Source organism: Colletotrichum paranaense, assembly GCF_030867605.1.
Source record: "Colletotrichum paranaense strain IMI 384185 chromosome Unknown Scaffold_11.1, whole genome shotgun sequence".
NCBI lineage: Eukaryota > Fungi > Ascomycota > Sordariomycetes > Glomerellales > Glomerellaceae > Colletotrichum > Colletotrichum paranaense.
In genome coordinates, this window is record NW_026848969.1 from 541,898 (window position 1) to 556,743 (window position 14,846).

General features: G+C 54.3%; 5 protein-coding genes across 5 annotated transcripts; 4 read left to right on the forward strand and 1 right to left on the reverse strand.

The window, feature by feature from the left end:
* Window positions 1-346: 346 nt before the first annotated feature.
* On the forward strand, window positions 347-2,299 carry CPAR01_12509 (cytochrome P450; the record flags this gene model as incomplete). The annotated part of the gene is made up of 5 exons (XM_060496765.1): window positions 347-770; window positions 826-1,541; window positions 1,609-1,888; window positions 1,947-2,048; window positions 2,115-2,299. The coding sequence occupies 5 exons, from the start codon at window positions 347-349 to the stop codon at window positions 2,297-2,299; spliced, it is 1,707 nt and encodes a 568-aa protein (XP_060344298.1).
* Window positions 2,300-2,526: 227 nt separating this feature from the next.
* On the reverse strand, window positions 2,527-3,987 carry CPAR01_12510 (short chain dehydrogenase; the record flags this gene model as incomplete). The annotated part of the gene is made up of 4 exons (XM_060496766.1): window positions 2,527-2,705; window positions 2,908-3,193; window positions 3,327-3,611; window positions 3,871-3,987. 4 exons carry the CDS (start codon window positions 3,985-3,987, stop codon window positions 2,527-2,529), a joined length of 867 nt encoding a protein of 288 aa, XP_060344299.1.
* Window positions 3,988-5,946: 1,959 nt separating this feature from the next.
* On the forward strand, window positions 5,947-7,214 carry CPAR01_12511 (uncharacterized protein; the record flags this gene model as incomplete). The annotated part of the gene is made up of 4 exons (XM_060496767.1): window positions 5,947-6,099; window positions 6,148-6,240; window positions 6,312-6,685; window positions 6,749-7,214. The coding sequence occupies 4 exons, from the start codon at window positions 5,947-5,949 to the stop codon at window positions 7,212-7,214; spliced, it is 1,086 nt and encodes a 361-aa protein (XP_060344300.1).
* Window positions 7,215-9,163: 1,949 nt separating this feature from the next.
* Window positions 9,164-10,237, forward strand: CPAR01_12512 (uncharacterized protein; the record flags this gene model as incomplete). The annotated part of the gene is made up of 1 exon (XM_060496768.1): window positions 9,164-10,237. The coding sequence occupies one exon, from the start codon at window positions 9,164-9,166 to the stop codon at window positions 10,235-10,237; it is 1,074 nt and encodes a 357-aa protein (XP_060344301.1).
* Window positions 10,238-12,135: 1,898 nt separating this feature from the next.
* On the forward strand, window positions 12,136-14,037 carry CPAR01_12513 (FAD binding domain-containing protein; the record flags this gene model as incomplete). Its single annotated transcript, XM_060496769.1, has 3 exons — window positions 12,136-13,336; window positions 13,400-13,679; window positions 13,749-14,037. The coding sequence occupies 3 exons, from the start codon at window positions 12,136-12,138 to the stop codon at window positions 14,035-14,037; spliced, it is 1,770 nt and encodes a 589-aa protein (XP_060344302.1).
* Between the last annotated feature and the right edge of the window lie 809 nt (window positions 14,038-14,846).

Below are 14,846 nucleotides of genomic sequence, written 5' to 3' on the forward strand. Positions count from 1 at the left end.
ATGATCACCGCGGCGCGATATCCATCTATGTACCTTTGATCAACGAGTACGGCCTCTAGGATAGAATGGAAGACGTTACGATGCGTGCTGGATTACATCCCCGTTATTGGACACTAGTCAGTTCCTGTGGCATGCTGTTACCCCTCAGGTAACTCACGACAGATTGTCGAGGGATGGGCTGGACCCAGCCGCGGATGGCACTAGACATCATGTCAGGTTTCGATGACTGCTCAACTGGCGGATGTTTATCGATTCCGGGCTCAGGACGAGTTATCGGCAGTAGACTTCAAGAGAAGAGCGCCTCGAGCTTGATGGAAGTAACCAAGTGCAACACACAAACTTCATCATGAGTGTTCTTCTCGATTCAAGTTACCAGGCCGTCCTGGTCTATGTCCTCGGACTCTTTTGTGGCGTCGCCGTTCACTTCGGCATTTTTATTCACGGAGAATGGCATGTACAGGCTCCTCAGATTGCTCTGGGTCACTTCTGGCTGTTCTCTTGTTTCGCGGCTCTCAGCCGTTACTACAAGGGCTCAGTTGTTGGCGATCTATGTCACTCTCTCTTGATACTATCCGCTGGTTACCTGCCTGGGCTTTTTACCAGCATCATCCTCTACAGATCCTACTTCCATCGTTTGTCAACTGCTGGCTTCAAAGGCCCATGGTATGCCCGAGTCACCAAGCTGTGGCACGTCTGGGCCTGCAGAGGCTGCAAAAATCATCTGCTCTTGGAGGATTTACATGAGCAGTATGGAGACTTCGTGAGGACAGGTAAGTAGCCATCCGAAACAAACTTGTCTGAACTCTCTATTGATAAGTTAGCCAGGGCCCAGTGAAATCACTGTTTTCCACCCAGGAGTCTTCATGGCTGTAGATGGTCCCCGGTCTGAATGCATCAAGTCTGAGTGGTACGACATTCTGCACCCCGATCGTGCGCTTGTGACAACACGCATCAAGCCCATTCATGCTGCCAGACGGCGTGAATGGAACCGTGGATTCTCGGCACAAGGTATTTACCCCATAGATCTTCGGAATCATGAGCCTATCTCTAACGAGCCGTACCGCGCAACAGCCCTTGTTCAACACGAGTCAAAGATTCTCAAGTATATTGAGCAGCTGGACGTCTGCATCGAGGCGGATGCCAAAGCGCACGTTGCTTCGGAAGTGCGGAACCTGTTCTTTTGGTTCGGGTTTGATGTCATGGGAGACTTTGTCTTTAGCAAGTCGTTTGATATGCTGCACCAGCAGCAGTGGCACCACATTATCGTGCGGCTGCAGCGTGCTCTCTCGCTGCTCGGACCGTTCAGCCCTGCTCCATGGCTCATCCAGGTCGGCTTCAAGCTGGGACCGCGAATCAGCGTTCTCAAGGACTGGTTCGACATGGTCGCCTGGTGTGAGCAACAGATGCGTGTTAGACTTGATGAAGGAACTCCTAAGCCAGCCATTCCTGATCTCGCCTACTACTTGATGGAGCTGAACGACGGCCAGACTGAGCTCAAGGATCGTTTGCCATGGCTTTATGGCGACAGCTTGCTCGCAATTGTTGCTGGAAGGCAAGTCGATTTCTCCAATCTCGTGGGCGCTCATTTATTGACAAACATACAGCGAGCCGACGGCTGCTGCCTTGATTGGTATCTTCTGCGAGTTGGCTAAGCACCCTGAGCACGCCGAGAAGGTCTATGAAGAATTGAGAGACGTCGATGCTACCAACCTCAAGACTCTCACGAGCCTCCCGCACCTCAATGCTGTCATCAACGAAGGCCTCCGCTTGTACCCAGCCCTTCTCACCGGCGGGGCCAGGAAGACGACGGAGAACGGGGCCACGATCGGTGGGACTTTCATCCCGCCCGACACGACAATCATTGCCCCGCGTCACGTTATATCCCGAAGTAAGTAAATCCATAGAGGGTTGCTTTCGTCAGTTCTCAGCTCACCCATTATCTACAGGGGAGGACTGCTTCGAGCGCGCCAACGAGTTCATCCCTGAGCGATGGAGTACGCGGCCAGAGATGATCCGCAATGTTGCAGCTTTTGCGCCATTTGGAACAGGTATGGCGATCTTTGTCTTTTGTCTGCTATCTGATAGCTTTTGGTCGACTAATCCGTCTCCTGCAGGTCACCACAGCTGTCTTGGCCGTTTCCTGGCCACCGACACTATGAGATTTGTAGTTGCCAGACTTGTGAAGAAGTACCGTTTCCGCCTCGCACCGGGAGAGACGGGCAACCGCGTCTTTGACGACGTGAGGGATCAGTTCACCTCTAATCCGGGTCCCCTGTCGCTGTGTTTCGAGTTGAGGTGATTATACTATGTTTAGACAAATTAAGTATGTAGTCACTTAGAGTTTAGCCAAGGTAACCAAGAAGCAAATCGTATCATTTTTCATCTATTTCTACCCAGTGTTCAACAAATGTATCTCCAATGCCGAGGCCCTATTATTCATACGTAAGAACATTGATATATTGGACTATCTCTGGGCGAACATGGTGAGCTACCCATGAGGTTGCTATCGTCTATTCCGGAGCTATCTCAAGCAAGGCTAGTGTATGGCCATCCATTGATACCGCTGGTCAGCAGCTGACCAGATTGGATCGCGCCGGTACCCTTTTTGAGCTCTTCGACGTCCCAGTTGGCCCAAACAGTACGACCATTGAGGAACGCCGCCTCGGGACTTGCTAGCCACACCGTGAAGTGGGCAGGGAGTTGGACTGCAAGCCAGCGCGCGGGATGTCAGCACCTTGTTCGGCCCGCTAGAGCTGCAACGGGAAGGAGAAGCAGGGTTGTTATGAAGGGGGATGGAGAGGAAGCGAGTGGAGGGGAGTGTCGGGACGGAGAGGGAAATCTGGGCAGATGGGTGGACAGGGGAGGGAAGGGTCGTAGCCTAGTATGAAAAAGACAATGGAACTGCACCTTTATCCATGGGGAGAGCTTCGGCCTTGGCGCCACTCTTGGTGAAGATGTCGGTCTCGACCATGCCCGGGTGAAGGGTTACCGCGAAGATGTTCGGGTTTTCCGCCGCTAGGAACTCGATGATTTTCGTTTGAGCTAGCTTGGACGCCATGTAGGCGGACAGACCAGGCAAGGCGACTGCCGGCAACGCCGTTGTGCCGGTAGTAAGTGCGACGATGGACGCATGCGAAGGGTTCGCCGTGGGGAGGAACACCTTGCTGACGAGGTATGTTCCTTTGGTGTTTGTCTGTCAGGTCGGTGTAAGTGCTCGGGCCCTCTCATTCACTTTCACTCCCTGTCTCTCTATCTCTTTCTCGCTACCGACTTGTGTGGAGAGAGAGAGACAGAAAATTATCGTCGTTAAGGGTAGTCTGATTTACCTCAAAACTCTGCCACCAGTCATCGGTAGCCGACCCTGCGACGGGCGACGGGCTGGACACAAAACCAGAGGCCAAAACAAGAATATCCCACTTGCCGATCGCGGCTGCCACCTTGATCAACGTCTGTTCGTCAGTAATGTCCACGGCGTGAACATCACTCTGCACAGACGACGGCAAGGAGGCGGCCGTCTCGGCTATGGCGGCCTCTGTGCGGCCCAGGAGACTGACTCGAGCGGCCCCGGCAGCAGCAAAGGCCAGGGCGGTCTCTCGGCCGATTCCACTACCCTATCAAGAGAAGGACACAGCGTCAACAGAGAGGTTCCTAGGTAAGTAAGGTACCCGTACGGATATATTGCGGACACAGAGCTGGCGCGATATAGAGTTGTGACCGGGGAGGGCCAAAAGCTCCGATCTTTTTGGATCATGGCCAGGCATATTCGGAGGCGAGAGGTCATCACAGAGGGGCCGTGGACGGGGGGCTGGGCGAGGGTCGATATTCACAACCAGGGGAAAGGGAGAGAAAATTGGATATCGTAGAACTTACCGCGCCTGCCACGATGATCGTCTTCCCCGCCGCGCTGAGCTCCGGGCGGGAGGGCGAGATAGCCTCATAGGTGTCGTTGCGCCATGTCGGCGTGACGGAGGGCAGAGGGGGTTGCATCTTGACTCCTTTGAACGATGTTGGATTAGGATACCGAGAAGAAGGAGAAACGGTCGAGCCGAGAACGGGAGTATGTAGCGTCAGCCTTGGAAGTGGCGAGATACAAGATTTCAGCGAAGCCAGAGAGCGATGCTGGATGTATGGATAGATTGAATGAAGCGTGGGGTAGGTAACGGGAATGCCAGAAACAGTCTCGAGCTATCGCGAGCTAGGCCCTGTCTTTTTATTCCCCCCTCTCTCCCTCGTTGAGCTGAGCTAAGACTCAAAAGTTCGGGATTTTGTTTACAAACTCCGTGATATGCAGCGTTGCGGCGCAGCTCGCACCGTTGAAGACGCCATGGCTCTGACTAACCGGTTGGTTGGTTGGACGGCGATGTTGCCTGCTCATCTTCTCATGAAGGATGCAGATAGCTGACCGGTAGACAAGCCACTCAGTAAGAACGAGCATTCCCCACCGGCAACTCGGGGACTTTGGTGAAACCTGAGATTGAGCAACAAACTGACACCTGTGCCTTGCATAATTACCGGAAGCGGGATAAACGTAAGCCTCGTTGCAACATCACCATGGCCGTCAAGGTAAGGCAACGTATGCACTCTCTCCCCCCTAGTAGAAGGTGCAGACTGCCAGACAACCCCCGTGGTGGGAAGCATTGCATCCAAACGGGTTAACAAATGCGCGGCGCAGCGGTGGGTGGCAGGTGCTGCTTTGCTGAAGACAGTCTTTGTCTTTCACATGGTTGCTTTTATGGTTTCTGTGGGACTCGGTCTGCTATGTATGGCCCGTTGACAAGGGTCTCTGAAAGTTTGATATATCAACTTGCAGAAACTCCACTTTGAAACTCCCCCCACACCTCGAGACTCTTGAATAGACTGGGGAACGATTGAACCCCTGCAATGAAAATGGTAGAGCGGGGAGGCCAAGTCTTCTCAGAGTCCCATCATACCATGGGGAGGGGGGACCCTCGTTAGACCGGACAAGACTTTGGGACTGGTAAGTTGTAACTTGGCAAACCCTTGAGGGTTAATGAGGCTGTGGAGTTTCTCTATCACGTACATGACGAGTTCCCGATCACATCTGAGAAGAGGACAGTCATGTGGGAAGAGCATGGTTCCCTATCGATATTACCCACACGTGCAGCAACACCAGGCGGGTGGTTGGTCCTAAAAGACGACGACTGCCACGAACCATTGTCTATTACTATTCAACTATCGCTGCTTGCAAGCCTGCACAGTGACCAGAAAGTGGTAAGTGTTAGAGTGTGAGTGGGGAGGAACGGGATGAAAGAATGCAGTGTCATGCAAGCGCGGAAGTTCAGAACACTCCTACTGAATCATGTCATCCCATCTTGTCTCCCTTCGATCAGATGAGCAGAAGCCTCGCCAGGCAGGCTTACCTACTGGGTTACGTGCAGGAGGAGGAGACGAAGAGGAAGGAAAACATGGTTCGGCAAAGTAGTGCAAAGTACATTCTGTCATACTTGCATGGCCATCTCTCACTCTCATTCTCAAACTAGTATCAAAGTGGCCGGCAGACACACCAATAAGCTGGGAACTACCGCAAAGTAGGGTGACATCGACTTGTGTCTCATCGTCTAGCTCACCCTTTCGTCCACTTCTTTTTTGGGGATTCCTGGCCGTGATTGATAGACGCGGGAACCACGTTTCGTCTTTGTGGGATGAGAGTAAAAGAGAGTGTGTGTGAGAGGAAGGAGAGGCAAAGCAGGGTGGCGACATGGCAGCCGGCGGCTTCTCGATGCGATGAGCGTCGTTCCCGCACCCCCCATAAGAGATGAAGGCATCCCCCGCGCGTGCTGTGCCGCGAGGGCGGATGTCTATCGGGCTGGTATCCGGAAACTCTCTCTCATTGCTTGTTGGCATTTGAAGCTAAGGCAGTAAACCAAACTGACTGGGCCCAAGCGCATTACACACTTTGAAGAGAAGAAACACATTTCGCCCATTATGCCTGGTGCCGGCTCCAGAGGCATTAGCCTCTTAGTTTGGATTGTTGTCTTCACCGTTGTCGATGCTTCGTTTTTATGTCTGCGAGCTTGGTCAGCGAGGGTGATGAGGAGATCATTCTATTGGGATGACGGGATGATCATCTTCGCCTTTGTAAGTCCATCACTCCTACCTTCTTTGCTACAGGACTGACCATGGCAGGCCAACATTGTTGCGCTAGAGGGTGTTGTCATTTGGGCCATTTACAATGGCTTGGGCAAACACACCAATGAGTTGACTCTAGATGAGTATGCTGTTCAGTTCAAGGCAAGTTAGACATCTCATTCCATCTACTTGAACCATCTCTAACACTTGCTCTCTTACAGCTCATCCTCGCCAGTGGTGTTACATGGCTTCTGGGAACCGTCTTCATCAAGATGGCCATCTTGTGGCTGTACACTAGAATCTTTTCCACGGCAAAGTTCAAGCGCTGGTCGCATATTCTCATGGGCGTGACGGGAGCCTACGGTGTCGCGTTCCTTATCCTCTTTATGAGTAGATGCTCGCCCATGTCTCAGCAGTGGGCGCCGGTCGAAGGTGGTCACTGCCGCGATATCACTGTCGACCAGCTCGTCTCAGTGACCATCAACATCGTCGTCGACATCGCCATGACCGCACTGCCGATGCCGGCGCTCTGGGGTCTTCAGATGCCCCTTAGGAACAAGATCGCCGTCAGCGCCATGTTTGGCATGGGTTTTGCGTAAGTTGTCTCCTTCTCTTCTCTCTACATAGCCCTAGGCAGTAGCTAAGTTTTATATGCCAGAACTATCGCAATCATGATTTGGCGTCTAGTCAACACGGTCACCACCATCGGTGACCTCGACTTTGTCTACAACCTGCACGACATTGGCCTCGTCAGTCTCCTCGAGCTCTGGATCGGGATCATCATCGCATGTCTGCCGACCCTGGGTCCTCTCTTCAAGACCTATGTCAAGCCGGCCGTCTCCAAATTCGGCTCCAAGCTGACGAACCCGTCAACGGACAAGGGCGGCCAGATCAACCTCAAGGACTTGACGAGCAGCAGCGGCGGCCACAGCATCCGCCACCCCCGTCGAACGTATGACAAGCTTGGCGACAATACCTCCGTTGTGGACCTCGAGCGCGCCGAGCTGACGACAAAGTGTCAGTTCTCGCCAGGAGCCGAGGCCCCCAGAGGTAGCAGGCCCGTCATCTATGTTCATCAGGACATTGCGTCGCAGGAGACTTGGAAGCGAGGGGCGCAGGCTTGAGTTCGTAGACTAGGATCGGGGGTTAGGGAAGGAAACGGGGAGTTACGGCCGATGGATGAAATTTATTCGAGATATGAGATATGTACACTTCTTGACGTACCATTCTACTTTGTAACTATATATTGTTTCTTTGTGTCTTCACTTATCAAATTATTTTCTCATTAATCACCAAGCGAAACATTCGAACATTCGCATTACATCTTGAAGTCAAGCAGCTTCAACAGTGTCTCATACATAGTGTTTGCACCTGCAGACATCGTACACACTCTGGAGAGACTTCCGGGAGATTTTCCAATAAATCAGGGCTTTACAATTACTTGCAGCCAGACCTCCCTGGGTGTCCGTGTCGATCACTCCTTCTCGGAAAGCGGCACGCCTGACTCTTACTCGCCCAGCAACGCCCAGACAGCGTTCCTGACCAGAGACATGGGAATCCCAGGAACCCACGAGAAGGGTAGAGTTGGGAGTTGGGACGACAACAACATCGACCCAGCTCCACGGCGAGGGGAGGGGACAGCCTGTATCAGACTATCTGCCATACGCCGAGCCCCAGCCCGCCGGTAGTGGGCAGCCAAGTTCATCAAAGGACGAAGGACAAGACCAAGACCAAGACCAAGACCCTCTTCGTGTTCAGTGACTGGTTACTGGTTCCAGCAAGGAAGAAGCTTTTGGTTCTCACGCCTTTTAGAGTTACACGCGTGGGGACAAACTGGAGTCAGGTCGGATAAGGTAACGGGAACTCACAGACGAGGTTCGCGAGCCTTTTTTCTTCAGAGTTTACATCCGAGCACCTTGCGAGAACGACTGGACCCAAGTAAGGCCAGAACGTATCCACATAAAAGTGTACCTGCCTCTTTAATATAACGTTTAACTCTCATTCGCTGCGTGGTCAACACACCGTACACACGTGAGGTTTCGTGAGACCTGGAATATGGGTCGAGATGCAATCAATTTGCACTCTTTTCACTGTTTTCACTACGACATCAACGTAGCACCACCGCTTCCCGATCTCTTATGGATCACAAGAGTCTGGATCGAAACTCGTGTGTCACTAAATGTATCCATAGCTCAATATCCAGAGTTCGCGTACCGGTGGAGAGTGGAACTCAAGGGCATAACCAGGAATTGGCATCTGTTAGACTTTCACGATGCAGCTTCGTCTTCTTCCGGTTACCAGTTTTCTTGATCCCCAGTCCAGCGGGAATGCTACGACTCTTAAACGGAAACCGCTTCAGGGAACGTTTCCTTGAGGGATCCCTTGCTTTTCACCACGACTTCTGGTTCAAACTCTGGCCTCTGGTTGGTTTCGCGACCTCTTCCGCGACTTCGTCTGCGATCCGCGAGTGACTGTGTGATTCAATATCGCGCGAGGTATATCGCTTAGCCGGAGCCGGGTATGATCGTTCAGGGGTCACTACATATTGCATATGTATTGCCTGCCGTTCAAGTCACAGCCATGTAGTGTATCGTCTCTCCGCAAGATCCCTCCAAAGTCCCATCTTCAAGGCTTCCGAGACTATGGGGTCTTGAACATGCGTCCTTGACATGACCGGGGCCAGCTTCCAAGTACCGACTAACAATTTTGACATTCGTCGATAGAGGCAAATATCCAGACTGGAAGTTGGGGGCATCCGGCATGTGTTGCCAAAGGTGGATGAATCTGAATCATGAGAGCGGTGAATGGGTTTCGCCACGAGGCCTCTCTATCCCGAGGCCGACGATGTTGTTGATCATGTCGACGCTCGGCGGGCCTTTATCAATGGGCCGTGATCGCCCCCTTTTTTGATATCAGGAGATGCCAAAGAGGGTCTCTCTATGTCTCTCGTGCTTCAAACCGCAGGTGTCAAACCAAACTGTCGGATCTTAACTTTACAGCATATTCTTCATCTCCTTTCTTGCTAGAAGCCAAGTTCGTTAGCAGACCGTAGGACGGGGCCCATCATATCATCATGCAGCGTTCAGGCAGCCTCGGGGAAAATTGTCCCCTCACCCTCAAACACGCCTCGTTTGAAGACGAGATCGCGTCGAGCAGCACAAAACCCTCTTCCTCCTGCTCCTCCTCCACTTTCACCGAGGTCCTTCGCATACCTCGTCTGATCTGGGACTTTACCGAGAGCAACTTTGCCACATTCGTCGTACCCAACACGGCCTTTGGTCTCCTGGGCGGGCTCACCGGCGCGCCCCTGACCTCGGGCCACGCAGCCACGCTCTCCGTCGTCCAGCACTTCCCTCTGGTGGTGGCCTTCAACTGGTACAGCGTGCTCATCTTCGACCTGGCCAACCAGAGGGGGCCCGAATCCGTGGCCGAGGACCTCGCGAACAAGCCTTGGCGTCCCATACCGGCGGGCAAGGTGACGCCTGAGCAGACTCGAAAGGCCATGCTCGTGGCCATACCCGCCGTGCTAGCCCTGAACTACGTGCTGGACGTCTGGAAGGAGGGCGTCTTCATCCTGATCCTAACGTGGCTGTACAATGACCTCCGCGGGGGCGACGAGCTCGTCCGGGACGCCATCATCGCCGTCGCCTACTTCCTCTTCAACACGGCCTCCCTCAAGATTGCCATCAGCGGCGGGGCAGCAGCAGAAGCAGCAGCAGGGGCAGCAGACGACGTACGCGTACCCATCACCATCACCCACGCCGGGTACGTGTGGGCGGGCATCATCAGCGCGGCCATCCTGACGACGATGCAGGTGCAGGACCTCAAAGACCAGGCGGGCGACCGCGGACGGGGCCGCGCGACGGTGCCCCTATTCTTTGGCGACAGGGTCTCGAGGACGTCGCTCGCGGTGCTGGTCCCCTTCTGGTCGTGCGTGTGCGTCTACGTCTGGCACATCCGGTCGTCGTGGGCGGTGCTGCTGCCCACGTTGTCGGGAGCCATGGTCGTCGCGGCGGTTCTGCGGACGCGGACCCCGGAAACGGACGCCAGAGCGTGGAAGCTGTGGTGCCTGTGGACGGTCTGTCTGTATTCCCTGCCCCTCGTCGGTGACGGTTTCGTGTCGTTGGCGTTGCAGCACGTGGAATGAAGGGGGGCGTGGATGAAGAGAGACATTACCTGCAGTTTACGGAGTGCGGATTCAGGTACGGAGTAACACAGAGCAAATTGTCATTATTGTGTATGCAGAGTTTCCGTTTGAAGGAGTTGGTTGTTGGAACTTGAGAATCCTTGGAGGCTGTACGAGTCATTCGGAAGATAAGTGACAACCGTACGGGGTCTTCATAGAGCACCGCTTCGGCTAAGAGTCGGCAGATGGACTTGGAAAGAGATGCTGCTATCTAGTATCCTTGAACCCTTGATGTGCGTGATTCTTTTTGAAGTTGGGCAAGGGTCACGAGTCAAGCGCTGGCAGGGAGCGGGCCGCGGGGGGCCAGGATTGCAAGCGCGGCGCCAGGGGCGTTACTTGACTTTTGCGTGTGTTTTGTAAGTAGGCTAGTACGGTTAGATGAACCGTCGTAGCTCTAGACGTATCCGTACATAGCAAACGGTGGTTAAAGACGCCGTGTAGAGTGGGAAATTGACTCGTCGAAACTCCAAAGCGACTAGGGAAACAGCGCAGCGGGAGGATCACTTGGCTGCCTCCCTTCCCCTCCTTCGTTCCTAGTGTCGTGAGCAACTAGTCGATGATCGTGGAGAGTTGTCTTTTGACTCAAGTGATTACGGAGTAGTTGGGTTCGACCTCATCAACTTGCCAGGTAACAAGGTACTCAAGAAGGGTGTTGTTGCACGAGGTTGTCTTCGGCCGGACCATTGGTTTCCGTCCGGGCTCGGGTGGCGTCCGTCGACCCGGAGCACCCGGGGTACACCCTCCACGGTGCCTCCACGGTCCCATTGCTGCGCAGTGCCCACCTTTACAGGTCCTTGTAAGTTGTAACCGCACACGTAGGATGAACGGTTGACACTTGACAGGCATTAGTCCCAGTACCGCCCTCATGGTTGCCGGCGGCCGACCTCTTCAGTCTGCAGTCTGCTGAATGTAGTTTGCTGTGCAGGAACGGACAGAACGTCGTTCGTTTCCACGGGAAATCTCCCCTGCAGAGTCCCCCAGATATGCACGGCTGTTAGTCAGTTTAGTGCGGCTTTCTCAACTTCTTGCTGCCAAACCTCAGACGGGCCATGGATGACGACGGCTCATCCTTGCTTGCCAGCAACCGTTCGTGTCAGGGACAACCCCTAGATGAGAATACCGGCGATACTACCTGCCTATATTAGCTTTACATGAGTTGTGCTTGCAATCGTCGAAACCGTCTCGCCAAGTTCCAACAAACGCGTGATTAGTCCCCGCAACTCGAGACGGCGAATGGAGTTTACCTGTAGGCGCTGGCCTTTCCGGAAGGTTGACATTGAGGTATATTCCTATTCCCCCTCATCTCTCGGAGCCATCCATCGAATCGAACTCGCGACCTCTTGGCCCCGGCTGGCCCCTTGAGGCTTCGAAGGAGGGACACGCGGCAACCCGTCCCCATCTTGTCCCATTCTGTCCAACCTTTCCACCGATTCTCATAGCCCTCCCGGCCCTTCTCAAGGTCTCGCAGGGTGAAGAGTCAGGCACATGCTTGGTTCACCGTTCGGGGGCCCTATCTTCTCAATAGCTTAAAAGTTTCCTTCCCACAACTGCTCGCGTGGGCGGCTAGTATTCGTGGGCCATCGTAGTCAATATTGGCATGGGTGGTAATCAAACTATCGTCAGCTTCCTGGCTGTAACCGGTAGTCTCATTTCGTGTTGTTGATGCCTCTTGGTTCCGTCGTTCGTGACCTGCCTGATAAATATGTAGCATCGAAGCGCTGGTGTTGCATCGTGAGAGAGGTCTCTTTCTCTCCTCACCTCCAACCTCCAGTCGTTCTTTCTCACCCTCCCTCCCTACCTCCCTCTCCTCCCACTTTGTGTGACAGCAAGTGATTGTGACACCCTCACTCTTTTCCAAAATGGTGTCTCTCCTCAGCTTGCTCACCCTCGCGCCCGCGGCGGTCTCGGCCTTCTCCATCGGCCGGGCAGGACCGGGCACCGGCATCCGACCGGGAGGCCCGTTCTTCGGCGGCCACGACATCGCACAGAGAGCCACGGACTGCCGCTGCTTCCCCGGCGAAGAATGCTGGCCGACGGCGGCCGAGTGGTCGGCCTTCAACACTACAGTCGGCGGCCGCCTCATCGCCACGATCCCCATCGGCGCCGTCTGCCACGACAGCACCTTTGGCGCCTACGACGAGGCCAAGTGCACAGCCCTGCAGAACAGCTGGTCCGCCTCCGAGACGCACATCCAGACCTCGTCGTCCGTCATGGCCGCCTTCTTTGCCAATCAGAGCTGCGACCCGTTCCTCGCCAAGACGGACCGCTGCGTCATCGGCACCTACGTCCAGTACGCCGTCAAGGCCGCCAGCGCCGACGACTACGCAAAGACGATCCGCTTCGCGCAGGACTACAACATCCGCCTCGTCATCCGCAACACGGGCCACGACTACCTCGGCAAGTCCACCGGTGCCGGCGCCCTCGCGCTCTGGACGCACCACCTCAAGGACATTAGCGTGCTCGACTACAAGTCCACGGCGTACACGGGCAAGGCGCTCAAGCTCGGCGCCGGCGTCCAGGCCGGCGAGGCCCAGTCCGCTGCGCACGCCCAGGGACTCGTCGTCGTGGGCGGTAACAGCCCTACCGTCGGCATCGCGGGAGGCTACACGCAGGGCGGCGGCCACGGGCCCCTCGTCTCAAAGTACGGACTCGCGGCCGACCAGGTGCTTGAGTGGGAGGTCGTCACCTCCGGCGGCAAGACACTCATCGCGACTCCGACCTCCAACTCGGACCTTTACTGGGCGCTTTCCGGTGGCGGTGGCGGCGTCTACGCTGCCGTCTTGTCCATGACCGTCAAGGCCTACGCCGACACCATTGTCTCGTCGGCCAACCTGACTTTCACCAACTCTGGCGTCACGGACGATGTGTTTTACGGCGCGGTGACGACCTACCTCAAGACCCTCCCTGACATTGTCGACGCCGGTGCTGTCAGCATCTGGCTCCTCGCATCGGGTGTATTCCAGATGCAGCCTACGACTCTGCCCAACAAGACTAAGGAGGAGCTCCAGGTTCTGCTGCAGCCTACTCTCGACGCTCTCGATACTGCCGGTATCACCTATGGTAAGTTAGAGTCCAGGGTCAGAATTTGGGAGGAAGACAGAAAGATAATAACACATGCCGCAGACTTCAACATTGGCCAGTACACCAACTTCCTCGACAGCTACAACGACATGAACCCGGAGCCCGCTGTGACCGAGTTCAACATCGGCGGCCGTCTCATGCCCCGCACCCTAGTCGCCGACGACGCCTCCGCGGCCAGCCTCATGACCGCGCTCAGAAGCATCCTGGACAACGGCGGCATCATCTCGGGTCTCACCATCAACGTCGCCCGCGCCGCCAACGCCGTCGCCAACTCTGTCAACCCGGCCTGGCGCACCGCCCTCTTCTCCGCCGTCGTCGGAACGTGAGTCTTGTCTCCCTCTGCTCTCTCACACTTGTGAACAGCGTAGTATTAACACATTTCATGATAAAGTGCCTACAGCCGCACCGACTTCTCGACCCTCGTCTCGGGCCAGACCACGGTCACGGACACGCTCATCCCTGCCCTCAAGGCGCTGACGCCCGGCGGCGGCGCGTACCTCAACGAGGCGGACCGCAACGAGGTCGACTTCCAGTCCACGTTCTACGGCAGCGCAAACTACGCCAAGCTCAAGGCAATCAAGAAGCTCTACGACCCTTGCAGCACGTTTTACGCTCTGACGGGTGTCGGCAGCGATGATTGGGAGGTGCAGGGCGACGGCCGCCTCTGCAAGGCTGCGTGAGTTGTGAGCAAATAAAGGATGAAGATGATGAGTAGAAGAAAAGGAGGCACACACATTTACTTTTCTTGAATTATCGCGTTTTCGTAACTTTAATATCAATATGAATTCGTTTAGTGCCTCAAAAATGGAGTTCCTGGAATGGCTTTCTTATTGATGAAGTGAGATGGATGTGAAGTGAGTGAGTTGTAGTGAAGTGAGACGTTTCAACCATGTTGATCATTCTCAAGCTAATCGTCGACCAATCAGACGTGAGAAGCATGACGGATTGAGCAATACGTTTTGCAAAGCAATCAAACCAATCATATCTTCTCTAGCTCCTCACGTCGTTTGATCAGCAATATCTCCCTTATGACACCTATCTGAGGGAGCATTCAGTTGATTGAGTTGATTGAGTTGATGGACCTTATTTAAGGTATAGTGGGAATGGCAAGGCGGTAAGAAAGCTCATGTGTCATACCCTCTAGATAAGCACCGTATGTAAGGTAACCGAAATCGTAAGTCCTTGAATAGAGCAAGGTTTTGAGTTGCAATCTATCCTGTTTTCCCATTGCAATGGATTCCATCTTGGTCTCTAAGACGAGGCAAAGTCAAAAGGTCGCTGCAAGCAACTAACTAGGTAGCAAAACCCCTTAGTGCCTGGTCTTCATCACACGTCTGTCCTTTTCAGGCTCTACCTGCCGTTTTGCGAGTGTTACTCATGAATACTTCCTAGGCCCGAGACACGACCGCCGACCAGGAGGTATTGAAGGACGACTTCAAGATGCCCGACATTCCTAACATGTATTGCGAACACCTTCAACAATCCATCG